The following is a 27,092-nucleotide window of genomic DNA, read 5'->3' on the forward strand; positions in this document are numbered from 1 at the left end:
TCAGATTTCCAGTTTTTCTTCTATCTTTCACACACCACAGTTATTTCATAAAATTTTTTTGTTTTACATTTTTTACACCAATGTAACAAAAAGGTGGGGGTGGCCGACAGACAGTGTATTTTATGCCTATAAATGGGGGTGGGGAGGGGAGGAAGACGGGGCCCAGGTGAACAGAAAACACACGGTCTCTATGGAAACATGGAGCAAAATGTGGGAAGCAGGCCTCGGAGCCAGAGGAGGGTGTTTATGGGGCTTTATTCTCGGGGAGATGGCGCTGCGCGGTCGGTCGATGATGCAAGGTGTTACGTGACCTGCGGGGCGGGAGGGGACGAGGAAGGGAGCAGAAAACGAGTTTTCTAAGAAAGGAATCTAATGAGTGCATGGCGTGTCCGGTTAGCGCAAAGCCGAGGTTTAACACTGCTGCTTTCTCTTCAGCGCCTCCACCAGGTCGTTCTTAAGAGCTTCTTGTTTTGATTTGTCTGCAAAAGTCTGCACAGACCTGCAAGGGAGGAGAGGCGCTGTTAGCGAAGGCACGGGAGGAGGATGCGGAGCTCTGGCCACCAGGCTGGCATCCACCTTGGAGGAAGTGGGGTGGGCACAGGGCCACAGGTCATCTCTGCCCCGGCCTGTGGGTGACCTGGCCAGAGCAACCAGAACCCTAGCCACTCCTCTGGGCGCAGGCTGCAACGCCCTCCGCAACCAGGAGACTTCCGAGCACAATGTGAAGACTCAGCTACAGACCAGCGGCCCGATGGCAGGGACTCAGGCCAGGGCCAGAGAGGTGCAGACTCTGGGCCACGAAGTCCCCTATAAAGCTTCCCCTTGCCCCAGCCCAGCCCCACAGAGGAGGCTGGATGCTCCCCCAGCAAGTGCAGGGCTCAGCAGCACCCCAGGAACCAGGCTCCGGAACCGGCGTCTGCCTGTGCGCTGGGTCCCGGTCAGGGCAGCACAGAAGGAGCAGGTGCTTCTCGGCCTCTGCTGGGAGCGCTGCTGCTGTTAAATGGCCCAGAATATCCCTCAGCCCGGGCTCCAAGAGGCTGCCGGGATCTGCGGGGAAACTCTCCAGCAAAGCTAGAAACAGTCACGGTTTTAGGCATTTACAGTTCACAAAGTGCTTTTCACACACCGCATGTCATTCAATCCTCATAAGCGTCTTGGGGGAGTCTTCGCCATTATGAGCCCTAATTTATAGACAAGGAAACTGAGCTCAGAGAAATGCTCCCTGGCAATTCCTTGCAGGATCACTTGGTCAAATTTGCCCAACGTATTAGTTAACTAACTTACTAAGTTATTAATCACCGTGTAAGGGTTTAGAAGCGGTGGGGACAGGCGGGAGGGAGTGAGAGGGGCGGCGTGCTCAGCCAGGGCCTCGCTCCCTGTCCACCCACTGTGACCAAGTGGGAAGGGAGGCACTAGAAGAGGAGGCCCCAAGCAGGGCTGGAGAGGCCACAGCACCCCAGCCTGAGTCCTGGGGATGGTAAGAAGTGGCGTCGCTAAGACTGAAGCCACCGCACCACTGAAACAATCCCCACGAGAAACGCTGGCGTTTGGCTGATGCTGCCTATTGCCCCGAAATCTGCCAGGCCAGGGGGGCCGGGCACCATCCCAGTGGCCCCTGGCCTCCAAAGCCCAGCTGGTACCAGGGGCTTCCTCAGGGGCCAGGCGAGGACACCAGGCGGCAGTGCAGGGGCTCTCCTGGGAAAGAGCAGCTGAGTGCACCAGGTCTGCGCTGTGGCCAGCCCGCCGCCCCGCACAGGAACGGGCAGGAGAGGGCAAGTCAGGAGGCGCATACAGCAGGGGCTTCACCTCGCGGTAGAGCTGGGACAGTCATCTGCGAAACAGGCAGCACTCAGCAGGAGAAGCACTCTGGGCAGTAAGTCGGCCCGCCACCCACCAGGCTCTCCGTGCCTCTGGCAGGCGGCCAGGGACTGGCATGTCACAGCGCACTTAGGGGGCTTTCCTGGAGCACAGCCGGCCATCCGGAGGCCCGGCTCTGAGCCGCAGCTGCTGCCACTTTGGGCCTCAGCCTCAGGAGGGCGGCTCGCACATGCCCTGCCCAGCCCCACGGCAAGGCCCCGTGCCTCTGCTGGCCAAGCTGTCCATGTCCAGCCTGGACCTGGCGGGCTCTGCAGCCCACCGCTCCTGTTTCTAGGGGCAGCCTCCCTCTTCCTCCTCCTCCCTGGGTGCTGGCTGCTGCCACACATCTGCATCTTTCACAAGCTCCAACTGTGACTCTTGGCCTTGACCAACAGATTGCTCTCCTTTCCACAGCGCAACACTGAGGGTGACTGAGGCCACGCTGCTCCAGGCCCCTCAGGCTCTGGGGCCCAGGCGCTCCAGCAGGAGCCAGGCTGGCCAGGGGTCACAGACCTACCCTGCACTCCCTGCCCAGGGACTGGAAAGGAGACCACCCCTTCCAGGTCCATCTGCCACTGAGACGGGGCTTGTCTTGGTCCTGGACTCCCGGGAAAGCAAACAGGAGGACTGCTGGGCATCCACCAGAGCCAGAGACACCGCACCAGGCGGGTGGAAGTGGGCACAGGCCCTGCTCCACGGCTGGCAGGGCAGAGTACACAGGGCCTCTGTTAGTCACTGGACTGGGTTTCTTCAGGAGCAAAAACCCAAGCCACACATCCTCCCCACACCTGGCCTCCGCCCAGAGTGCAGAGCACACGCCACTCACACCGCAGGTGGCAGGTTACAAGGGGCCGAGGCTGCACGTTAATGTGGCTGCTCACCAGCGTGAGCGGACGCGGGGTTAGTGGTGGTTTAAACGGGTGCGCAGCGGCTGGACGGCGGGTGTTGGCAGGTTGGTGAGTCCTGTTTAGTGGGGTCTCACGCCTTGCGGGCAGGGTACCTGGATTGGCTTAGTTATCAGGCTGGATGTAGACCTGGCGCTGCGTCAGCACTTGAGAAAGCTCCCTCTGCAACTGTTTAAACTTGTGGTTGTCGGGGAGAGCGTCAAGAGATCTACAGAGAGTGTTCAGAGAGTGAAGCAGAGCAAGAGCAACGGCAACGCGAACGCGGTGCGAGCAGCGAGGGCACCGGCCGGGAGGGCCTCCGCCGCAGTCACCCCGGCGGCGTCCCAGCTCCCCACAGCTTGCCACGGCTCTTACTCCCTGCTGTGGTCTGGGGATGGTGGAACTTGGCCAGGTGCGACAGTGTGTGGGGTGCAGTTGGGGCAGCAGCCCAGGGGACAGGCCTGACTCCCAACCGCTTCCTGCCCTTCGGCCAGGAGGAAGCGTGGTGTCCGGCCCCCAGCACCACTGGGCTCTCACCTGCCACGGCCAGAAGGCAAGCTGAGGGTCCAAAGGGACGCCTCTTCTTTTCAGAACCGTAGAGCAGATGACTTAGAGCTGTCTCCCAGATAAACAAGGCGGGGCGCCACAGAGCCATGTCCTGCCTCGGCTGCTCCAAGGCCCCGCAGCCCCCTCCGGGCCCCTCCAGCCACGCCTGGAGCTGGCTGCAGAATCGAGCACAGACATCACCAGACCCTCTGACCCATCAGCACCCTGCCTCCTGGACTGGACGAGGGTGGAGAGGTGTGTGGAAGGTCACGCCGCCCAGGATGACAGGGTTTGGAGAAGATCCGCCTCCTGACTCCAAGGCCAGAGCTCCCTCCTTGGTGGCTGCCTCTGCCCCCAACTGGATCTGTCTCCTGCTCAGACCACCACGGACCCAGAGTCTCCAGTCTGCGGCCTCTGCTTGGCCCACACGGCACAACTCAGGGTGTGAGGTGAGTGGGGGGGACAGCTCAGGACCCGGCAGAACACGCAGAGCCGCTGGGGTCTTCTCCTGGCCGAAGGGGCTCTATCCAAATGCCACACTGAGGCCCTCGACCGCAGCAACCAAGGGCCCAGGCGTGCTCCAGATGGGCCTGACGCCGAGAGGCCAGGCTCCAGGGATGAGGGCACCAAGGCTGCTAAGGTAAACGAGCCCAGAAACAAAGTGGTGGGGCCGGAACCCAGAGTCGCCGAGTGTGACCTCCAGGGTGCAGCACCTTCTGGAGCATGCACTGCGATCCCAGAGGGAGGGGACTCTTGCCCCATCGCACAGCGGGTGAGGGAGGTGAGGCCCCCGTGGCACAGCTATTCACTAGCAGACCTAGGACTCAAATCTGTGTCTTTGGTTCCAAAACTTCTAATTTTTGGCACATTACCTCAGCCCGTTGACGATGTCCTTTGTTTTCCCAAAGTAGATCTCGTTCAGTGTACTTCTGATTTTGTTTTCCATGTCCTGGGGAGGGAGGGAGGGAGGGAGGTAAGCCAGGCTGCCAGCAGTCGGGAAGGAAGCCTGGGGCCCACACCCACCTGCCAGCGGCCCAGCCTGCAGTCCCCACCGTGGCCATGGGGGGGCGGCGCACGACCACACCAGCGTGGAGCCGGCTCTGGCTGCCAAGACCCCACCTACGACTTGTGCTCTGGCCCTTCGGTCCTGTCCTGGAGGAAGCCCATCCTAGGGTTGGCGGCCAACTCTGACCATTATTGGGAGTCGGTTGGAAGCACATCACCACCCCTCGCCTGGCCACCACTTCTGTGAACAATTCCGTGAAACCTGAGCGCACTTCCCCCAAACCCCCCAAACAACGTGGTGACAGGGGAGGCCAAGGCCGCAAGGGAAGCTGCTCCAAGGCCGCCAGTGCTCCAGGCCTGTTTCCTTCCTGAGCCCAGGTCTCCGTTCACAGCCAGTTGGGAGACAGGACTAAGCACTTCCTGGAGCTCCTGGGGAGGCGGGGAGGTGCCTGGAGCCCAAGTCCCGCTTGCGTTCAAATCACAAGGCTCAGAAAACCTAGGCAGGGCACCGACGAGCAGTGCCCTGCCAGCAGCGGGGGGTGGCACCAGCTGGGGGGCTGTCCATGCTGTGCAGGAGGGAACAGAGCCCGGAGCTCGGAAGCCCACTCACCTCTACCAGGCGCCCAATGTTGGCTATGTGTGGGGAGCAGTCGCTCACAGTTTCATCCTTCTCCATCTGAAAGAGACGGACATTCCTGCAGGTCAGAGAAGGCAGATCCGGCTGCGGGCCCATCTGAGGCTCGCCAAGGGCCCACTATCCCCACCGGGGGCCAGCTGCAGGTGTAAGGCCACTTTTCTAGTACAATGACTGAAGCGCAGGTCGTCAGTAGCCCAGCCAGCAAAAGCCCCGAGGCCCTATTTCAGGAGAACATTTTTTGCTGCCTTGGGAGGAGTAGATACCTCCCACGCCAGGGCAGGGAGGGCGAGGGGGACCGGCTGTGCCAGGCACTGGCTCGTCCAGGGTCAACCAGAAAGCGCACCAGGCCTGTTTACACAATCTCCAGCAGGTACGGGCACAGGCTGCCTGCCACAGGTTTGGGACCTGGTGCCACGGGAAAACCTTGGGGCCACACCACAACTACTCTGCAATGGCAGCTACAGGATGCCATCTGCTGGAGGCCCTGGTCAACAGAAGTGTAGCAGAGGATGATGTGACTTGCCCACAGCCCCATGGGCAGCGAAGGCAGGACCTGGGTCCAGCACCCAGGCTCCCGCCTCCTCTTCCTTTGTCCAGGCAGTCAATTCAACCCCGTAAGCAACACTGAGTGTGGAGAGACAGGAGGCAGGTGGGGAGCAGGAATGGGCCAACCCAACTGGAGCACCTGGCCACCAACTGTGGGCTTTCCCTGTGGCCAGCCTCCCTCATCGGAGATCTGCCTGTTGCATACCTCCCCCGCTGTGCGGAGTAGGATAACTACATAAATGCTCAACTTATCAAAGTCACTAGACTGAAGATAAGGGCACCCTGCTGTTGAAACTTTTTTTTTAAGGGGGGCACTAGGGACTGAAACTCAGAGGTGCTTAACCAGACAGCCATATCCCAGCCTTTGTATATTTTGAGACAGGGTCTTGCTAAGTTGCTGAGACCGGCTTTGACCTGGCTTTGATCCTCCTGCCTCAGCCTCCTGAGCTGCTGGGATTATAGGGGTGCGCCCCACTGCCTGGTTTGCATAAAATCTGAGAGCCAAACAAGTAATTAAGAAGCGGAAAGAAGAAGAGTATCAGGACAGGCGTGGGGTGTGACGGTGTGCTCAGAGGTCCACGACTGTGTGCCACCTGCTTCTGCCCGTGTTCCTCAGGGAAGGTGACTGCAGGCCGCAAGGTCTAACAGAGCCAGGTAAGCAGGGGCTGAAGCAGCAGATGGTTGGGCAGAGGGCGGCAAAGAACCAGGGCACTTTGATATCAGGCCTCAGAGGTCAGATAAATCTGGCAGGCCACACCAGTCCTTGAAAATGATGGCTGATGGGTAACCTGAGAGAAGCAGGGATGCTAGAGGAGGCAGTGCTGACCCACTACCCCAAAAGACATCGGATTGGGGTGAGGGCCTGTCTATAACCCCAGGGAAAGGCTGAGACAGGAGGATTGCACGCTTGAAGCCAGCCTCAGTAACTCAGTGAGACCCCATCTCAAAATAAAAAATAAAGAGGGCTGTGGATGTGGCTCAGAAACTAATCCAGACATTGACCCCCGCCCCAGATGAGGTGTTGCTATGCTGCCCAGGCTAGCCATGAACTTGTGCCCTCCAGCATCCGCCTCCTGAGTAGTGACCACAGCCAGCAGGCACTGGGTTTTAGGAGTGCCATGGACAATTCAGAGTTCATCCACTTAAAAATCGAGGTGTGAGGGCTAGGGATGTAGCTCAGTTGGTAAAGTGCGTGCCTCGCATGCACAAGGCCCTGGGTTCAATCCCCAGTACACAAAAAACAAACAAAAAGCCCAAACTGAGGCGTGAGGGGAGAAATGGGGGGCCATGCGGCAGGACGCTATTAGAGGGGTCCAGTTTACTGAGCGACAATCTGGAGTCCGTGGCCTTGCGAGGCCCTTCCCAAGTTAGGAGACTGAACCTCTGCAGAACCAAGATGGCCATCAGCTGAGGGCTGGTCAGACGCAGAAGAGGGGGGCGCAGGGTGATGGGCTTCCCACCCGCGCACTGCCGGTCCCGGCCTGTCCTGGGTGCTCTCTGGCGAGTGATCCCAGAAGACTGCAAAGACCCCTAAAGTGGAGCAGGGCGAGTGCTCAGGAACTCGATGGCGGTGGCCTCAGGTCTAACCCCCTGGCCCAGCCTGCCTTTGCAGGTCGTCTCCCTCAGCAAAAGCCTATTGCCAGGACAACTGGCTGGTGTTCTGTTGAACAGGACCCAGTTTCATGCTCAGAGGAAGGAGGGTGCTCCATCCGCTGACCCCCCCTTTTAAAAATATATTTTTAGATGTTGATAGACCTTTATTTTATTCACTTGTTTATGTGCGGTGCTGAGAATCAAACCCAGTGCCTCACACATGCTGGGCAAGTGCTCTGCCACTGAGCCACAGCCCCAGTCTCCACCAGCCCCTTTTTAACAGGATTTTTTGGACCTGCTAGGGTGGCTGTGTTCTCCCTCCACACAGAAGTGACCACTAGGCCCAGGCCAGGCTGCTCAGAGTGGCTCCGAATGATCCTCGTGAACTATGTCCTAGCACTTCGCCTTCCTCCTGCCCCAGCTCTACCCACAGGGCAGATTCCTGCTCTCCCTGCCCCTCGGGGCCCACTGTATGTGTGTTTGGGGGGGTACTGGGGACTGAACCCAGGGGTGTTCTACAATGGCCCCTTTCTGTTTTGAGACAGGGCCTTATTCAGAAGCTGAGGCTGGTCTTGAACTTGCGATTGCCCTGCACCACTGTGCCCAGCCTAAAGGCCCATTTTAAATGAGGACCAGCAGTCCAAGGTCAAGGCAAGGAGCTCATCACCAGGGTAGGTCAAGTCATGCCAGCAACTCAAACTCTTGGTTCCCATTTTTGTGCTTCAGAGTCAAGAGCGACCTTCTGACAAAAGAAAAGCTGAAACCCCTGGACAATCAAAGGAAAAAAAAAAAAAAAAAGGCTGGTGGGGATGGGCAGGTGAGGGCAGCGTGCGGGACCTGGCACCGACTCCCCTCCACACCTGGCCGGGGTCAGTATGCTGGCAGTGCTGACCCACCAGAAACAGAACTATTTTTGCAATGCCTATATTATTACATCCTTATAAAAGTGGTTTGCCAGAAGGAAAACATTTTTATGTGCTGTGGCCTCGCAGACGTTCCACAAGGTGGTTCCAGCTGAGTCTGGAGTCAGAGCCCAGACTGCAGAGCCCCAACAGGACGCTCTCCTCTGCTCCGGGAGCCTGGGATGGGGACGAAATGCGCAAGCGCTTGGACAATGACAGCTGTTCCCCTGGGAAGCAGGCACGGGGTCTCCCACCGATGCAAGGCAGGAGGCGGCTCCCATGGGGCCTTGAGGCCCTGCGATGGAGCCGGGGGAGGGTCTCGGCCTGTCTCCCTCCACCTCACACTAAATGACACACAGAAAACAGAGCTGGGCCTGGCAGGGCGGCAGCTCTCAGTGCTCGTCCAAACAAAGTTCCATTCCCAAGGCCGTTCTGGCCCCCGGTGTCCTCCTGGTGACCAAGCTGTGCTGCGGGCATGAGGCTGGTTTGGAGGCCGGGACAAACTGCCGCCAAGCCAGAGGCAGTGATCAGACAGCAGGTGATCCCGAGGCAGGTGAGGCGTGCCCAGGGTAGGAAAAGGGCACGTGTTCTGGGAGACCTGTGGCGGCAGCAACAGCTGCTCCTACCGAGGAGAAAATGTGCGGCAACTGTAAAAGCCTTCCAAGTGGACATCGCCAAGTCCACAGGGTACACCTGCGTCTCAGGGGAGTGAAGCGGCTGGGCCTGGTCACAGCTGGAAAGCACAGGGCGAGGCCCTGAAGGCTGGCCTGGATGATTCCCGAGCCTGTGACCTTCCCCGAGACCCCTCTGCTATTTAATCTGCACTCTTACTGGAAGAGCTGAAAGCAAACCACAACTGGGCGCAGAAATTCCAAGCAGGGTCTCTCCCTGCCTCGTCCACTCCCGCCCTGTCCTCCACAGAGAGGGAAGGGTGCAGGGAGGAAGCCCAAGGCTGGGTCAGCCCACCCAGGTCACTGGACAAACGCCCACCCAGTCTTGGAAGCCCCAGTGCCCGAGTGTCACCACCCAGGCGACCTTGTGAACACAGGAGCTGCCAAGGCGGTGCCCTGGCAAGCACAAGCTGCCAGACCTGCCCTGAGCCAGGCCCAGCCACCCTGGGCACCCTCCAGCTGGAAGCACCGACCAAGGGCTTTGTCCCCCTTATGACACCTCACTGCCTGGCTTAAGCGCCAAGCCCCAGTCTCGGAGGGCTTTCCTGCTGGGCTCCAGGGACAAGTGCCATGACTGGATTTCACAGTCCGGAGACATGTCGGGGCTGCCGCCGGCTGGCGGGAAGAGAGCTCCGCTTGCAGACGCCCAGCCTGGTCGCCCATCTGACTGCATGTCCCACCTGTGTCTGTCGAAACATTTTTAGAATCTCAAAAAAATATCAGCCGCACATCTGCAGGCCCTCCCTCCCTCAGACGGGAGACGTGGCTCTCCTGGAGATTCAGCCTGCCTCCTTCCCAGTCCCCGCGTCCCACGGGAGAAGCCAGCTCCCAGGGCAGCTTCCTCTCGACCCGTCGGTACCTGGCGCCTGACACTTTCCATGGGCTCCATGACTTGCCACTGGGGCCTCTGGCAGTCTGCCGGGGCACCTTCTGCCCACCTTCCCTTACACGCGCCCTCTGACCTTGGCAGGAGGGCTCCACGCGGCCCTAATGACCTTGCCCGAGGCCTGCGGCTCACCTTCCCGGCAGCCCACAGCTGTGGGGATTTGCCAACGCACTTTATCTGCTTCGTTTTCTGACTGATGTCCCTGAGACGACTCTGGAGGAGGTAACAAAGGCCACTGTGTGGGTGGGTGGGCTGGGCACAAGCTCACAACCGTGTGTCTTGGCCGGCTGGGAAGTGAGCTGCCATTCATCAGTGACAGGCACCACCGACAACAGCCTTCAGCTCATTCACTTGTGCTCCCATAAGCCACCCAACTAAGGAGAAAGGGGCGGGCACAGGCCAATTTGGAACTCCCCTGGGAAGGGACCCCTGAGGAGAAGCACCAGCAACCTTCCTCCACACGCCTGCAGATGGGGCTGGGAGTGCCTGGGGCCACACACGGGCAAGGGCCCTGGGACCAGGCTGCTGCTGGGGGAGGAGGTGTGACACTGGAGGATGGGGACACTGCTTGGCCTTGCAGGTCTGCACCCAGCACTGAGGGTCTGGTGAGGCAAACACATGGCCTCCCACCTCAACACTGGGGGTGGGTGTGGGGTGCTGCTGAGGAGGAAGGGGCCCACTCTGGTCACTGAGGGCCGCACAGTACAGGAGCAAGAAAGACCCCCCAACCCATCGCTCACACCCTGGGGGTCACTTGGCCCTGATGGTTCTGCTCCCAAACACCTCCCATCCTGGGGCTCCCGCTCAGCACCCCTTCCTTCCCTGGTCTCACCACTGGCTCCAGCGGCCACCCACCTCTTTACTGACCTCCTCGCCATAGGCTCATCTCCTGCAGCCCTCTGAGGGCTGCCCAGCCCAGGCCATTACCTTTCTCCTGTCAGCTCGGCTTCCATGCCAGTTGGCAGAGCCATGGCCTGAAAATGCAAATCTGCTCACACCGCTGACTCCCTAAAAAAACAAACTCGAACCCTCCTCTCCTCACTCCCTCGGCAGCGAGTACACCTCCTGGGGTCAACTGGTTTCTCAGACACCGCAGGGCAGTGTCCTGTCTATACTAAGCTCACTGGTGTTTACTTAGCAACTACTGAATGGCAGGCACGGGGGACAGAGACTGAGACCAAGAGAGCGGCGTGGCAGAAAGCAGCACAGATGTGTATTTTTGTCCGACAAGTCTGGGTTCCAATCCTCTCTGCCCACCACTGGCCAAGGCATCATGGGCAAGTTATTCAGCAGCCTGAGCCTCTGTCTCCTCGCCTGTTCAACGGGAGGGGCAACTCCACCTCGCGTACAGTCTAACCAGAGACGGCCTGCACAACCACGCGTGTTCTCCATGAATGACTGATCTGCTCAACTTTCCTGGAACCCCTTCGCCTCCATCCAAGGCAACCGCAGACATTTTTCCAGGGCTCACCTGGGACTCGTGGCTAAACCCCTCACCTCTTGTTTCCCTGCCTGCTCAGAAGCTGCGCATCATTAACTTGGACTTGTCTACCTCACTGCTCCCCACCCCCTTTTATAGTTACTTACGTTGGAAACGAGCCCCAGCTTTCCTGCAGCCTGGTGAATTGTGGGATTGGCCATAAGGATGACGACAGAGCATGAATTTCCTCATTAAGCCCCCAGAGCGAAAGGCAATGCAAACAAGGCCTGTGGCCCCGCCAAGGTGTGCTGAGGACAGGCACTCACTAGGCCCGCCTGGCTTGGCAGGAGCCCCTGCACAAGGCAGGCCGGAACCAGATGCTGGCCATGGCTGACAGCTCTGATTTAAACTATTAGGAAGGCTGAGGATTAAATATTTGTCCAGGTCACTGTACACCGGGTGGAATTATAAACAGCTCAGAGCGGTAAGTGATGCAGGAAGCAGTCTCCGGATACAGATTTAGGGTTTTCCACCCACTCCCAGGCCAGCTCCCTGGGGGCTCTACTGGCCTTGCCAGTCAGTGGCCCCTGGAAGGGGAGGCTCTGTTTCCATGCAGCAAGATGGACTCCACCCCAGAGCACACTAGTGCTTGCTTCTGGGACTGGGTGGGGACAGCCTTGCCCGGAGGCCAAACAAGGACACCCCATGCTCCCTCTGGCTGCTGGCTCCCTAACATAGCAAAGACCCTGACACAGTGGTGCATGGGAGAGCCTGAGGCCCACAAGTTGTCTGAGGTCCACGTGCGACTCAGGTGTGCCTGCCAGCACCTGCTGGCACGACCATTCCTTTTTAGATGCACAGTGAAGCTGTGGCCACTGGCGGAATACAAATTTGCTTAAAAGATTCATTGAACTGACCCTTTCTGCCATATTCTTTTGCTATTAAGAGTCATCAGCTGGGAAGCCGGCATCACACTGATACCAAAACCAGATAAGGACACATCAAGGAAAGAAAATTGCAGGCTGATATCTCTGATAAACTTTGATGCAAACATCTTTAATAAAATATTAGCAAATTGTATTCAACGACATGTTAAGAAGATTATGTATCATGACCGAGTTGGTTTTATCTCAGGGATACAAGGATGGTTTAACACATGCAAATTAATAAATGCAAATCATCACATAATTAGAATTAAGGACAAAAATCACCTTGATAAACGCAGAGAAAGCCTTCAAAAAAATTCAGCACCCATTTATGACTGAAACACTGAAGAAACTAGGTACAGAAGAAACCTCATAAGAGCTGTAACCCAAAGTCAACATCAAGGCAAATGGGGAAAAATCAGAAGCATTTCCTCTAAAACCTGTAACAAGATAAGAATGTCCACTCTCACCACTCCTATTTATTTAGTATGGTACAAGAAATTCTAGCCAGAGCAATCGGACAAGAGAAGGAAATAAAAGGGATAAAAACAGGAAAGGTACAAGTCAAATCACCACTGTTTGCAGATGCTATGATCCTATACCTAGAAGATCCAAAAACACCAAAATGCTGCGAGAGCTAATAAGCACATTCAGCAAAGCAGCAGGTTACAAAATCAACACACCAATGATCGTATACCTATAACAGATCTGCTGAGAAAGAAATCACGAAAACAATCTCATCATGATAACCCCAAACACAAAAACAAACAAAACCCAGGAATAAATCTATTAACAAGGAAGTGGAAGACCTCTATAATGGAAACTACAGAACACTGAAGAAAGAAAACTGAAGAAGGTACAAGAAGATGATAAGACCTCCCAAGTTCATGAATAGGCAAAATTAATACTGTTAAAATGGCCATACTACCAAAAGCAATATACAGATTAGGTACAATCCCCATCAAAATACCAATGACACTCTTCACAGAACTAGGAAAAACGGCCCTAAAATTAATTTGGAAGAATAAAAGATGCAGAATAGCCAAGCAATTCTCAGTCAAAAAAGCAACACTGGAGGCATCATAATACCTGAATTCAAATTATACTAAAGAGCTACAGTCACAAAAACTGCATGGTACTGCATAAAACAGACACACAGACCAATGGAATGGAATAGAAGACACAGAGACAAACCCACACATACAGAGTCATCTGATCCTTGACAAAGGTGCCAGAAACATTCATTGGAGAAGAGACAGCCTCTTAACAAATGGTGCTGGGACAACTGGTTATCCACATGTAGAATGACGACATAGACCCTTATCCCTCGCCCTGCACAAAAATCAACTCAAAACTGATCAAAGACCCCGGAATCAGACCAGAAACTCCATGACTCCTAGAAGAAAATGTAGGGCCAGTACTCCAGCATAGAGGCACAGGCAATGACTTTCTCAGCAGGACCCCTAAAGTTCAGGACATAATGCCAATAGTTAATAAATGGGTTGACATCAAATTTAAAAGCTTCTGCACAGCAAAGGAAATAAAGCTACAGAATGGGAGAAAATCTTTGTGAGTTACTCTTCTGACAGAATTAATATCCAGAATATATACAAAACTCAAAAAATTTAACAGCAAAAAACCCCGACCAAGGAATCCACGGGCAAATGAACCAAACAGACACTTTTGCAAAGAAGAAACACAAATGGCCAAAGAATATATAAAAAAATGTTCAACATCCTTAGCAATTAGGGAAACGCAGATCAAAACCACACTGAGATTTCACCTCACAGCAGTCAGAACAGCAGCCATCAAGAATATAAACAACAGCTGGGCACGGTGACACATGCCTGTAATCCCAGCGGCTCAGGAGGCTGAGGCAGGAAGATTGTGAGTTCAAAGCCAGCCTCAGCAAAAGCAGAGTGCTAAGCAACTCAGTGAGACCTTGTCTCTAAATAAAATACAAAACAGGGCTGGGAATGTAGCTCAATGGCTGAGTAGCCCCCGAGTACACAAATAATAAACCCTGTGGAATGCCATGTAGTAATACTTCTCGTATGTTGAACTTATGAGTACGGGGGTATGACCCAGCAAGCTCACTAGTAGTTATACAAGCAACAGAAATATGCTCACTGAATGGTGTGCACTGGACTGTACATGGCACTATTGGAAATATCCCAAACTGGAAACTGTCCCAATGCCCACCACCTATAAAGGAGTAGAGTAGTCAATTGTGCTATGTTCCCACAACGCAATGTCTACAACAAAGAGAAATGAATGATCTACAGCTTTTCACAATGATGTTCATAAACATGTTGAGTAGAGGATGGAAAAAATTCCTTTATAAAGTTATGTAAGTACAACTGCACTGTTAAAAGGTCAGGAGAATGTTTACAGAGGGTGGGAGAGGGGGTGACTGGAACGAGACACCATGGAAGCTTTTGGGGTGGTGACAGTCATTATTCATCTGGGTTTACTTTGCATGGATGTACTGAGTTGGTGATGATTAATGCAGCTGTACAATTATCTGTGCACTCTGCTATATGCTTATACCCAGGGAGGGAGTAATTGCAGAGGGGCAAGAGGAAAAGTCATAGGGACATAAATTAATTGTAGGATGGATTCACAGATGTGAACATGTCAAGACAAATCAAGGCGCACACTTTAAATATGTGCACTTCATTGTACATTTATGTTTCAATAAATTTATATAAGTTAAACCACCTTGAAGGCCAAGACCTTGGTGTCATATCTACAGATGTCTTCACCCAGGATGAAAATGCTGGCCGGTTTTCTTCTAATTCTTTCATCCTTTCAGTTTTACCTTCTATTTGTAATCTCTGTGGAATACATATCTTAGGACCTATGGGGATGTGGACAGTGAAATGAAGATTGCTCACTGGCGCCTATCATCCGCCATTTGCCTGTTTGCCTGCCTCTTGCCTGCCCATCACCTGCCTTTCACCTACTCATCACCCACTGCCCAAGGTCCACCTAGTGATGGTCCACCAGTAGCCCGCAGACCGACTGCAGACCACCAGCGAATCGCCAGTTGCCTGCTGTTTCCTGGAAGTCCACTGTCACAGTACCTGCAAGATTGGCTACACATGGCTGCCACCGTTTTGAGACAACAGCCAGGACCTGCAGGAACCCTGGCCCCACCGACTGCACCCTGCCTTCAGGATCCCCGGCTCAACTGACCATGCCCCACCTCCAGGACCCCTGGACTGACCACACCCACGTCCAAGCTGCAGCTCCCCATTTGCCAACACATTTGGAAGCCAGTGCAGCCATCTTGGATTATCCTAGAAGCAGAAATTCCCATCTTTAAGTGGGGCAAATCCCATCCTGAGATGCCTACTGGAGACTGGCAGCTCACTGTCAGGTACCTCTCATACATCAGCCTACTGAAGACTGGGAGGTTTGAATACTATGACTGTTATAGTGTAAGTTTTTTTTCTCCTTTTTGAAAAATTTTAAGTTTTTATTTCTTTATTTTTCTTGCTCTATTTTCCTTTTGTTTATCTGTTTCCTCAGAATCTCTTTCTTCCTTTTTTCATGCTAACAACCAACTTATTTTGATTATACTTTCATTCTGTCTACGATCTAGAACTTCTATATGCTCTTTTCTTATAACATTAACAGTTACATCCTATAACCCTCCCCATCCTCTTTGTCCTCCATTAGAAACTGCAGACCTTATTGCAAATCTATTCATTATATTGTAGATAATAACTGAACTGTTCCTCTCTATTATGACAATATTGTTAACATCTTCATAGGGGCTATTTGGTTTAGGGCTGCATATTGTCTGTACTGGGTGCTGCTAATATTGATCTCCCTCTTAAAGAAGAGGTTTTAGAAACCTGTAGGGTCACTATAAGCCTACAGGGGGGAAACTTCAACACCCCAGATCTGCACTGCTAGTTGGGAAGATACGTGAACAACATGAAAAAACAAGGAAGGGAAATGTTCCAAACAAACCTAGATTCTATATTAATAGAATCCAGTGACAGCATGGTAGAAGAAATGCCAGAAAAGGAGTTCAGAATATACATAATTAAAATGATCTGTGAAGTAAAGGATGAGATAAGAGAGCTAATGATCACTCCAACAAGCAACGGAAAAAGCAACTGCAGGAAGCAAAAGATCATTTCAACAAAGAGGTAGAGATTTCTAAAAAAAAAAAAAAAAAAAGAACAGAAATCCTTGAAATGAAGGAAACAATAAACCAAATAAAACACTCAATGGAAAGCATCAACGACAGCATCACCTGGAAGACAGAACCTCAGACAATGAAGACAAAATATTCAATCTTGAAAATAAAGTTGCCCAAACAGAGAAGATGGTAAGAAATCATGAAAGAAACCTCCAAGAACTATGGGAAATCATGAAAAGACCAAATATAAGAATTATCGGGATTGAGGAAGGCACAGAGATACAAACCAAGGGAATGAACAACGTATTCAATGAAATAATATCAGAAAATTTCCCAAACCTGAAGAATGAAATGGAAAATCAAATACAAGAGGCTTACAGAACACCAAATGCACAAAATTAAACAGATCCACACCAAGGCACATTATAATGAAAATGCCTAACATACAAAATAAAGATAGGATTTTGAAAGCTGTGAGAGATAAGCATCAGATTACATATAGGGGGAAAACAATACGGATAGCAGCAGATTTCTCAGCCCAGACCCTAAAAGTTAGAAGGTCCTGGAACAATATATTTCAAGCTCTGAAAGAACTTGGTTGCCAACCAAGAATCCTATACCCAGCAAAACTAACCTTCAGATTTGAAGACGAAATAAAATCCTTCCATGATAAACAAAAGTTAAAAGAATTTATAAATAGGAAGCCTATACTATAGAACATTCTCAGCAAAATATTCCATGAGGAGGAAATGAAAAACAACAATGTAGTCAGTAAATTTATTAAAAAAGTTTTTTTTTTTTTTTTTTTTTTTTAATACAAACAGTAATGAATGCTGGAGAGGATGTGGAGAAAAAGGGGGGACTGTAAATTAGTACAACCACTATGGAAATCAGCATGGTAGCTCCTCAAAAGCCTAGGCATGGAACCACCCTATGACCCAGCCATATGACTTTGGTATCTATCCTGAAGAGTGACAGTCATCATACTACAGGTTTACAGCAGCACAAGTCACAACAGCCAAATTATGGAACCAGACTAGGTGTCCGTCAATGGATAAATAAAATGTGATACATATACACAGTAAGTTTTATTCAGCCATAAAGAAGAATGAAATTATGTCACTTTGCAAATGGATGGAACTAGAGAATATTAAGTGAAATAAGCCAAATTCGGAAGGTCAAGGGTCATTATGTTCTTTCTCATATGTGGAAGTTAGAGAGGAAAAGAAAAGAAAGGTGTGGGGGTGGAGGGAAATTTCATAAAGATCGAAGGGAGACCAATAGAAGAAGGGAACCAGGGGAAGAGAGAAGGGGAGGGAGCAGGTGGTTTATTGAGGAATGAGAGTGGCCAAATTATATTGCTATATTGCAAACATGTATGAGTATGTAACAAATTATATGTCACACCATTATGTGCAATTATAATGCACCAATAAAAAATAAGGGAAAAAATAAGAGCTATCATCCAGGCATAGTAGTATGTGCCTATATTTCCAGCAACTTGGAATGCTAAGTTTGAGCCAGCTGGGCAATTCATACAGAGACCCTTCTTATTTTGAAAAATAATAGCACCAGTAGTCAAACATCCCTGGATTCAACCCCTAGTACTGCTCCCTGCCAAGCTATTAAAAGTACAATTATCTTTTGTATGTATGTGTGGTGCTGGGGAGGTAACCTAGGGTTCCATGCTAGGCATGTGCTAGCATCCCCAGCCCCAAGTATAGTTATTGATAGAAAGTCTTCTGATGCTGAGGGGATGCGCACACTGAGGAGCCAGAACTCCAGGACAGGACGGCGGCAGGCAGCAGGCTCACTCCAGAAGCTCCCCAGACGTGCCTCCGCCAGCCCGACCTCCCTGAGGCCGAGCGCTGTCGGTTCTGAGCCAAGCTGTGCCCCGTGTGCTCTTTCCCCTTTACACACAGCTTCCTGCTGCACTACATGGGCCCAGGTGAAGTCCTCTCAGGGCATGGAAGGCTCCTGAGGGTGTCAAGGTCTTTAACATGGAATTTCCCTTTGAAAGGAGGTCAAGAGTCTTGACCCACATAGATTCTTCCAGCAGTGTCTAGTGCTGACCCTGAGAGCAGTCATCGTGAGGGACGCAGAGCCTTCCCGCCAGGCTCCAAGCTGTATCTTAGATATAGGCTAGAGGGGACATCTTGGGGCCTAGTGATACCCAAAGAAGAGACAGATGAGAGAAACGGACAAGTGGCATTTCTCAAATGTACTGTTCGTGTAGAACTCCCTTGAGAATTTTGTTAAAATGCCAGATCCTGAGTTGACAGGCCTAGGTGAGGCCCAAGATGGCTGCATTTCTAACAAGCTGTTCAATGACATTGACACTGGTCCTCAGACTAGGCCGAGGCAGGAAGATGCAGAGACCCTGAGCAGTCCTGGCCACAGGGATGCCAGATGGGGCAGGGCACCACCTCTCAGAGCACGACACGTTCCTGGAGCACAGGGAGAGGAGAGCCGGGTGAGTGAGAAGAAACCACGCCAAGCCTCATCCTGCTGCTGCAGGCAGCCAGCTGGGAAGTGGCAGGCACGAGCAATGCCTGTAGCTCAGAGGGCCCTGATCTGAAAACCGACGTGGAGCTACAGCTGGCCAAATGTGCTCGACCCAAGTGGGGAGCAGTGCTTGCCTATCCGGCAGGTCAGCTCTGAGGCTGGGTGCTGTGGACACTGGCAAGAGGTTGCCAACGGAACTCTACCTGTCTGGTCAGGCTGCCTCCGAGGTTCATGGTGCCCGAGCCGGATTTGTTGGTTTGCAGCCACAGCATCACCGTGGAGGTCAACTTGTAATGGGCAGTGCGGCCACTGGACTTCTCCTGGGGGGATGAGACAGGGATCAGAACCAGGGTGCAACCCAAGCTGAGGAGGGTCTGGTGGCCCCCAAATTCAGGGTCCCCCTCACATGCCCCTTCCTGGGTAATCATGGCAGCACCACCTTCCTTAAAAATCCCAAATGGCTTTTGAAGGGGCAGGTCCTGCATTCAGTTTATTAAGTTCTTCTGGAATCTTTATCTTTAATGGTCACCTGATTAATCGCCATCTGGGCACTGTTAGGAATCACCAGGGGTTTTCCCCTCATGGGAATATCTGCTGGACAACGGGGCAGCACTGCTAGCGTGGCATCTGTGCTGGGCCGTACCTGCACTTCCACCACGTGGATGGAGTCCCAGCAGCCTTTGATCTTCTTTGATCCGTCTCCAGCCTTCTTTATGAGGATCACTCCAGCAAAGCCGTGATCCAGATCCCAGAGGTAGACAGATGAGACACCGCCTTCAAAATACCTGCAAGAGACAGGCCCAAGTGTCCATGAGAGGCCAAGAGGAGTACAGATGGGCTTAGGAATCATAAAGATAAACTCGAATTTGAGCTCTGTGTGTCAAGCTCACTACACTTCTCTGGGCTTCAGATTCGGCCCAGATAAAGGGTTCATCACAGACCACCGATGGAAGCCCCTGCTGCTGAAGCAGGCCTTACTGCAGATGACTGTGTCTGATATTTCTGCCTTTGGGAGAAGGGAAATGGGAAGCACAGCAACACTGGCCTCCCCAGCCAGGCCAAGGCTCCTGTTGGCGGCAGGGGAGCTTGTTTGTTTTCGCGCTAGGAATCGGATCCGAGGCTTGCACAGCCAGGCAGTGCTCTACCTGAGCCACATCCCGAGCTCCTGTGGGTTCTCTAGAGCGACTTGCTACAAACCCTAGCCAGAAATGAAGGCTACACTCAGGATGAGAGCTCCCTCCTCAGCGCCAAGTCAATATGGAAAGCCCCCAATTATGATCAAGGGAAGAAGGAAAGAAAAGGCCAGGAGGAAAGTCCATTAGACTGGGATCCCAAACCCAAGGACCAAGGTGACTGCTGTGGCTGAAGGAGCTGCCCCCCACAGCGGTCTAGAGGACAGAACCAGCTGCCTTGGCACCTCAACTCTGCTGGCAACAATTCTGTTCTGAGAACCACGGGTCTCTCTTTACCAGAAAGTCCAGGGCCTCTGGATCCCAACTAAACCCCGAGTGGACAGTACAGCAGGCACCTTGGGGAGCAGGCCAAGAGGGCTGGTACCCCCTCACGGGACCTCAGGCCTGACAGCCTGGACTGGCCACAGGTGCAGACCAGGCAGGACACATGGGCCAGTCCAAAGGCTGTGGTGTGCTCATCAAGCAACAATTTGCTGAGGGTGACTGGGGACCAGCTATGTGAACGTGGACCACAGGGAAAACACCTACTGAGAGAACTGCTGAGAGAGAAAAAAAATACAGTAAAAAAAAAGTAGATACTGACAAATGATCACTGTTGTTTCTGACATTAAAATCTAAGTACTAAAAGTGAACATGCACCTGTGAATCATATCCCAACAAAGCAGGTCTACAAAAAGGAAACGCGCATGGAAAAGGCCAGTGCAGAGCACATGGGTGGGGTGTGCGGGGCTCCGGGGTCGCCGGCCCTCGGGAGCTATGCTCCACATACTTGGTCTCAACCAGTTTTGGACTGAAAACATTCAGAAAAAAAACTGCACCTGTACTGAGAATGTGTGGACTTTTACATGAAGGATGTCAGCACCTGAGGACCTTGGTGTCCAGGGGTGGTGGTGGCTGTCCTGGAACAAAACCACTGCACACGCCAAGGGTCAATCACACTGTTTTGCGATTTTACCTAAGTGTCAAACTATTTCAAACGAAAATGCTTTCTAAAGGTCGGCACACGACAGATGCAGAGTGCAGTAAGAGAAGACCAGGCCAAGGGAGGGGCCCCTCCCACCTAGGCAAGAATCTGCCACCACGCCCACACTGCAGGGCACCCACTGACCTGTGAGTGCCCAAGCCTCCTCAGGTCCAGGTGGCACCGGCCTCCTCCCTCTCAGATTCCCTCAGGAGGACCAGGCCAGCCCTCTTCTGCAGGACACGTCCTGTCACTTCTCCACCCCACTCTCCCCACGTGGTCAAGTTGTCATACTCCTGGCCTGCTTCCCGCTGTCACGGGTGGAAAAGGGCAGGCCTGCCTGGCGGACACAGGAGTCCTCAGTGAGCACCCATTGGATGCCGATTATGCTGTGGAGGGAGCCTCACTTGGCCAGTGTGGGCTGTGAGAAGCGAAGCACGCAGGGACAGACAGATGCCATGGGGCCCAGCAGCCAGCACCAGGCAGGGACCCCACTCTGGGGCATAATGCCCTTGTTCTCTCTCCAACTTCCCTTCTCCAGATGGGGGAAGCAAGCAGAGGAGGTCTGTGGTTGAGGGTGCAGGTCCCTCTGCCCCTGTGGAGCCATCGTCCTCTGGACCAGCTCTGCGATGGGCCTGCATTGAGGCCACTCTGGAATGCTCCTGCGCCAGGTGGTGATGGCTGTCACCTTAGAAGGGAGCGCTGCTGGACAAGAGGTTTTGCAGTGCTCGGGCAGCATGAGCTCAGAAGACTGGCTTGTTCTCCAGTGTTCTGGTGACTCGCTTGGGTCAGGAGTTAACAACTCAGGGGGCTGGAGGGAAGGCCAGCCTTCTGGGAACCTTCCTGTTGGTGACAAGTGGCCTGGTTCTAACCCTCCTGGTTTGTTTTCAGGGAGGGTCGCAAGGCCACCTGTCAGAGCACTGCCCTTCTGTGTGCTGGGAACTGGGGAGCGGCAGGGCCCGGCCGCTCCGGAAGGGAAAAGGAGAACCTGGTGGCTTGGCAGCCCTGTTCACACCACCTGGTGACCAGTTTCAAAGCACCAGGTGGCCTAAGGCTGCCCCCTCAGCCCCATCCTTTAGTGTTCTGCTTTCGTCCAGAAAAACTGAAACAGCAGCGTTAATGTATTACAAGGTGGAACCGGCTGCTGGCACTCTAAGGCCCTGCCTGTGGCCCGACTCCCGACATGGCAGCCTCTCCCCGGCAGCCTGTTTCCCTGTGGGCTGCAGAGACCAGGTCTAACTTCCAAATGCCAGAGATGAAGGAGGCGAAAAGCAAGCCCAGCTGTGACCTCCTGTGGGTTACTACCCCCCCCCCAAAAAAAACCTATTACAAGAACATTATAAAACAAGGAAATTTAAAAATTAACCCACAATACCATAAATCAACATGTCCCATAAACCTGGTTTTTCCATAGTCCCTTCCAGTCTTTGTCCAGATGCCTAACTTTTCCATAACCATGTGCACAGCAAGGGCCCCGTGTCGAGTTCGGCTCTTTTCACTTGGCACCTCATCACGAGCACAGAGCCGCGTGAGCGCCATAACATAGCGTTCGTAACAGCGGGACGGTATTCCATTGGGCAGGATCCTAATTCACAGCCGATCTGACTTTAACAAAGAATTGATGGCAGTGGAACTGGAGAGGACGCTGCTGGCCTCCGGCTTTGAATGGGCTCCCTCTCCAAGTGAACCGGGTGTTCTCTGTGGAGGTGGCAGGCATGCTGGGACCTGGCCTGCTCAGGTATGGCCCAGACATCTCGAAAGTTCAAGAATGGACCTGTGTTCATGTGCCAAGAGGGGCCTCCAGGGACTCCGGCGGCCACAAGTCTCAACGTGATACTCTTAAGACAAAGGCTGAGGACAGAGTGATCAGAAAGGGCTGCTCTGGGATCGCCCAGCAGCACCAGCCTCTCCGTAAGCGCTGTCAGGACAGCTCCTTGCGTGCCTGGGTGGGGTGTCTGCAGGGCACACAGACGGTCCCCCCATTACACAGTTTATGGTTCTACTCTGCACGTGAAGCATTAATTAAAGAGGGACTCAACAAGTTTTTGAAGATTTATTCTTACCTACTGTACTTTGATCACAATGACATGAAACAAGGAAAAAAATAAATTTTATGTGGTTCACATTTATGAGTTTTTACATAAAGGCTTTTGCGGGTATTTTAAGAATGTGCTAAAATGTTGTCTAAAACCACATGAAGCCGTCTGAGCAGCAGCTCGCCAGGACTAACAGCACACACGGAGACACTTCCCTGGCCTTTGTGTATTTAATGAGTCAAAGAGTATGAATATTGTTTAGTGCTAACATGCTGCTTCCTCAAGGTAGTGCTGCCACTGCCGGTGACCCACTCTCGGGCCTCGCACGTCAAGGGGAATGAGATCCCACGTGCCAAGCGCTGAGCAGGCCGTGAGGGTTCAGCTGCCTGGCGCTGAGCTCGGCCCACTGGAGAGTTCTGAAGTGCCCAGCTTTCCACAGAGCGAGAACAGCCCCAGGGCTGACTGTCGCAGCTCAGCAGATGGGGCCTGAGCTCCAGCAGGAGGGTCTCTGGTCAAGAGGGTTGCATGAGAATGGCCGCGAGGCGTGAAGGCCCAAGACAAAAGCGGAAAGCCAGGGCGCACGGGGCAGGGCCCATGGCGAATGACCCCAAAGCCCTCGCCAGGAGCAAGGACCACCTCAGCAAGACCTTGGAGAAGCGGCCTGAGACAGGAGCTGGCTGTGAGGCGGGGGCCTCACCGCGGAGGGCAGACCACGCACGGCGCAACTGGGCACAGAAGGCAGACGGTCCCGTTGCTGCGCCCACAGAAAGTGAATGCCACCAGCTGCGTGCCAGGGGTTCCATGATGGCTCCCAAGACCTCCCAGCAAGGACGGACCCCTGCCAAGGCAACAGACCTGCAGAGGATTCAGAAGCTGGGACGAAGGACGTGGGCCATCTGGGGTTGGAGCACAAGGTTCCACCACTGGAGAACAGTGTGACGATCACAATTTGGTTCCAGAAGCTCCAGATCAGGGCACCAGGGACTCCTCCGACCAGACAGGCCGGGAGCAAAAGACAAGGCCTTCACTAGGCATTGGTGGCGTTCTCTCTACCACCACCAGATCCTGCACCTGGAACGGCTCGAAGCCCAAAGTACTGATAAGAACGATCGAGTACTGGGTCATCCTCCCTAAAAGTCACTCTTCCAGTTGATTAACACCATAGTCACGTGTTATAAGAGTTATGCCCATAACTCTCCCTCCCCAGGACTTGTGAGGAATGGAGGGAAAAGCAAAACATAATACCTCACACTTAAAATGAACTACTTCACAAAAGCAGGAAGAAAATATTTTGGCCCCAGAAGCTTTATGGAGTGCTCACAGCCGAGGTGCACGGAGACCTTGGATGGAAACTTGTTTTGAGAAACTGAACTGTAACAGGACTCACCCAATCCACAGCCCTGGCCCACAGCAGGCGGCAAATGCGATGGGCTGATGCTGACGGCCTGGAGTGGGCCTGGAAGCTGGCCTCTGCTCCTCCCCAAGCTGCCTCCCGGGGCACAGGCTTGCATACAAAGGCACCTGGCAGGTAGTAAGTCGCAAGATAGAGCCACCACAAGACAACCAAAGGGACAGATAGGCTGGGAACGACTTTCTAGCACTGGCCCAGAAACAAACCCAACAGTCCTGGGGTTCACCCAGATGTGGCCTTTCAGCTGTTACCCGGCTGGGCCACCATCACAGGACTGGGCTCAGGCCAGGAGGCTCTGAAGACTTGGACCTCTGGCCTGAGACATTTACGATGCCCAGAGGCCCACGGACCTAGACAGGTGGGAGACACGGGAAGTTCTGCAGATGTGGACAGGGGTCTCCTCTGGGGTCAGCTTTATTAAATACAGCAAGTGGAAGACACGAAGGGCTGACTAATAGTTTTCTCTGGACTTAAATAAAAATTTCTACCTTCTGTCTTTTTTTTTTTTGCTGGAAAAAGCTTTATTTTCATTTGGTCCAAGGTTTAGGAGGGGCTCCATGGTGGTTACAAAGCTGCCTAGGGGTTAGAGAGAGAGAGGCAGGCTCAGGCCAAAGCTCTGATGCCAGGATATGCAAAGGAGCCCACCTAAGGCCACACTGCTCCAGGCCTTCGAGTCATGCTTGAGGGTGAGTCGCCCAGGCCAGCCTGGGGGCCTGCCCGACGGTGGAGATTAGTCAAGTGGTCTCCTATCTTCTTGATCAGCTTCACCTCCTCATCAAGGAAGTGGTTCTCCAGAAAGTCACAGAGATGTGGGTCTGTGCGGATAGAGCCCAAGGCATGAAGATCCAAAATGGCTTGGTTCAGGTTCTTCTCCAGGGCCAAGGCAGCTTCCATGGCACCCTGGGTGCTGCCCCACTCATCTTGAGAAGGTTTCTGCACGTCCTGGAAGAGGGCACGGCTGCCGCGTTGGTTTTGCATCTTCAGGAGACGCTCAGAGGCCTCGCACTTTTCTTCGGCCAACTCACGGAAGAAGTGGCCCACGCCCTCCAGAGCCACATCGTCACGGTCAAAATAGTAGCCCAGAGAGAGGTAGGTGTAGGAGGCCTGCAGATGTAAATTGACAAGGTGGTTGACGGCAGCCTCCACCTCGGTAGAATAATTCTGACGAGTCTGGGAGGCCATGGTTGGTCGTCAATAAGGAGCTAACCACAAAACACGGAGTTAGCCGGTCCCGGAAGCAGGAGGTGGGCGAGAAGGTGGTCCCGGAGATTGTAAATGGAGATCAGATTGGAAGGTGATAGGAAGTAGAAGAAAAGGGAATCCCCGGGTCTGTTCCGTCCAAACACTGTTGAAGCAAGAGACAGATCGGCAGGACCTCCAAGCGCGATGGTTCCCTTCTGTCTTCAAGAGCCACACAAAAAGACTTCATGCCCTTTCCTCAAAGGTCCTTTCACATAACGAGAGATGGCTTATAAACCCCAGGAGTTTTCTTTTCTGGACTTCCTACCCTTTCATCGTCCCTCATAAGCTGCGACGTGAGTGCCCCTCTGGAGTCTTCCTCCTCAGCACCTCCAGGACTGTCTTAGGCAGGACAACAGAAAGCAATGCCCACCCTTACACCTGAAGGCTCACGCACTGGCACCTGGCTGGCAGAGGGGCTGCTGCTGTCCACCAAGACCTGGTCCGGCCAGCATTCCTGTAGCCACGCCTGGCTGCTGCGACATGCACTGAGCCTGGAATGCTTCCTCATGTGTTCCACACTCCAGGCTTGGGGGACCGGGCCCCAGGTCACTCTCCACATCATCTCGCAGACATGACTCTACCATATACATCTACTTGTCTTCTGGAACTTTGTATCTGCTGTCATCAATGACCTACCCAGGCCACCCTCCTTGGAGGCTGTCAAGCTTGGGAACAGAGATGAAAGGAAGAGTCAAGACAAAGTAGACTAGAACTGAGTCCAGGAAGCATGAATTAGCTCTCTGCACTTCCTCCAAGTTGGGGACAGCACCACAACAGTTCTCAGGGGACCTGCCAGACTGTTTCAAGGAGACACACCGGGGAACAGATGAGGTGGGCTATCTGAAGAGCCAGCTGAACAGTCCAGACTAAGACTGTCAGTAAAATCCACACAGTGGAACCCTCTGTCGTCTAGTGCCAAGCTCAAAGTCCTGGCTCTCAAAAGGTCCAGCGCTCCGAGATCCCAGGAGATGTGCCCATTGCTTATCCCTGTCCTTGCCTCACGAATGAGGTCTCTTCTGCTTCTGAGATCTCCCTGAACAGCAGGAGCAAGACTTGTGGTGAATGTCATGAAGGACTTCACTGTGGACATGCGAGCACAAGGTCACATAGGCATGATCCCAGCATGAGGAACGACTTTATAGCAGAGGGGGGAATAAAACCCAGGGACAGTGCCATCCACTGGGAGCTGAGGTTCTGGCCCAAAGCAATATCTTCTGGGTCCTTCTCAGCCTCCAACTACAGCAGCAGTTTTGTTTTTCGGATCAACTTAAACATCCTTACAACATAAAAAGGGCACGTGGTCCCCACGGATAGGGAAAATTCCACTCTACCCCGGGAAAAGAGGAAAACCTCCCATTTACTTGGAGAGGCATCTGAGTCCTGGCCACCAGCGACCAGCAGAGTCCAGAGAGCTGCAGAAAGTCACAATGAAAAGGGCAGTAGGCCTCTCTTCCTACGCTGTTGTACCAGGGTGCATCTGGGAAACAAGAGACAGGAGGGAGGGATGAAGGGAGGGACCAGTGCTGGCCTTGGTGCTTGTTTATGTTCACAGGCTCGTTCCCTCCAGGCGGGGACAGCCTTGACGTGTTCTCAACTGCCTAGGAAATGTCCCATCAGAAACCCAAGGTGCTGTGTGCGGCAAGCAGGGTCCCATCCCCACAGCCGGAGGAAGGAAGTGACACTGGGCTTCAGGCTGCCCTGTCCCCATCTGATGC

At 53.2% G+C, this 27,092-nt stretch overlaps 2 protein-coding genes across 3 annotated transcripts in view; both read right to left on the reverse strand.

Moving 5' to 3' along the window:
• Positions 1–27,092, reverse strand: part of CAPZB (capping actin protein of muscle Z-line subunit beta) — a 116,913-nt gene continuing 89,821 nt past the window's right edge. Inside the window, exons 5-10 of one of the 2 annotated variants that reach the window (XM_079147258.1) lie at positions 19,178–19,319; positions 18,738–18,854; positions 4,903–4,968; positions 4,160–4,236; positions 2,858–2,970; positions 1–499 (exon numbers count right to left, since the gene is read on the reverse strand). In XM_079147258.1, the coding sequence (XP_079003384.1) occupies positions 2,868–2,970; positions 4,160–4,236; positions 4,903–4,968; positions 18,738–18,854; positions 19,178–19,319 (505 nt within the window). In that variant the 3' untranslated portion in view covers positions 1–499; positions 2,858–2,867. The remainder of the gene's footprint in view (positions 500–2,857; positions 2,971–4,159; positions 4,237–4,902; positions 4,969–18,737; positions 18,855–19,177; positions 19,320–27,092) is intronic. The other variant, XM_079147259.1, reaches the window with a different exon arrangement.
• Positions 24,650–25,529, reverse strand: LOC306665744 (ferritin light chain-like). Its single transcript, XM_079147375.1, has one exon. The coding sequence runs from the start codon at positions 25,315–25,317 to the stop codon at positions 24,781–24,783; it is 537 nt and encodes a 178-aa protein (XP_079003501.1). The 5' UTR covers positions 25,318–25,529; the 3' UTR covers positions 24,650–24,780.

The sequence above is a fragment of the Sciurus vulgaris genome, assembly GCF_902686455.1.
Source record: "Sciurus vulgaris genome assembly, chromosome: 1".
In the NCBI taxonomy this organism is placed as follows: domain Eukaryota; kingdom Metazoa; phylum Chordata; class Mammalia; order Rodentia; family Sciuridae; genus Sciurus; species Sciurus vulgaris.

What these genes read in the sequence shown, in the direction of transcription:
- LOC306665744 (XM_079147375.1), bottom strand. Translation starts at nt 25,317, where the DNA reads ATGGCCTCCCAGACTCGTCAGAATTATTCTACCGAGGTGGAGGCTGCC.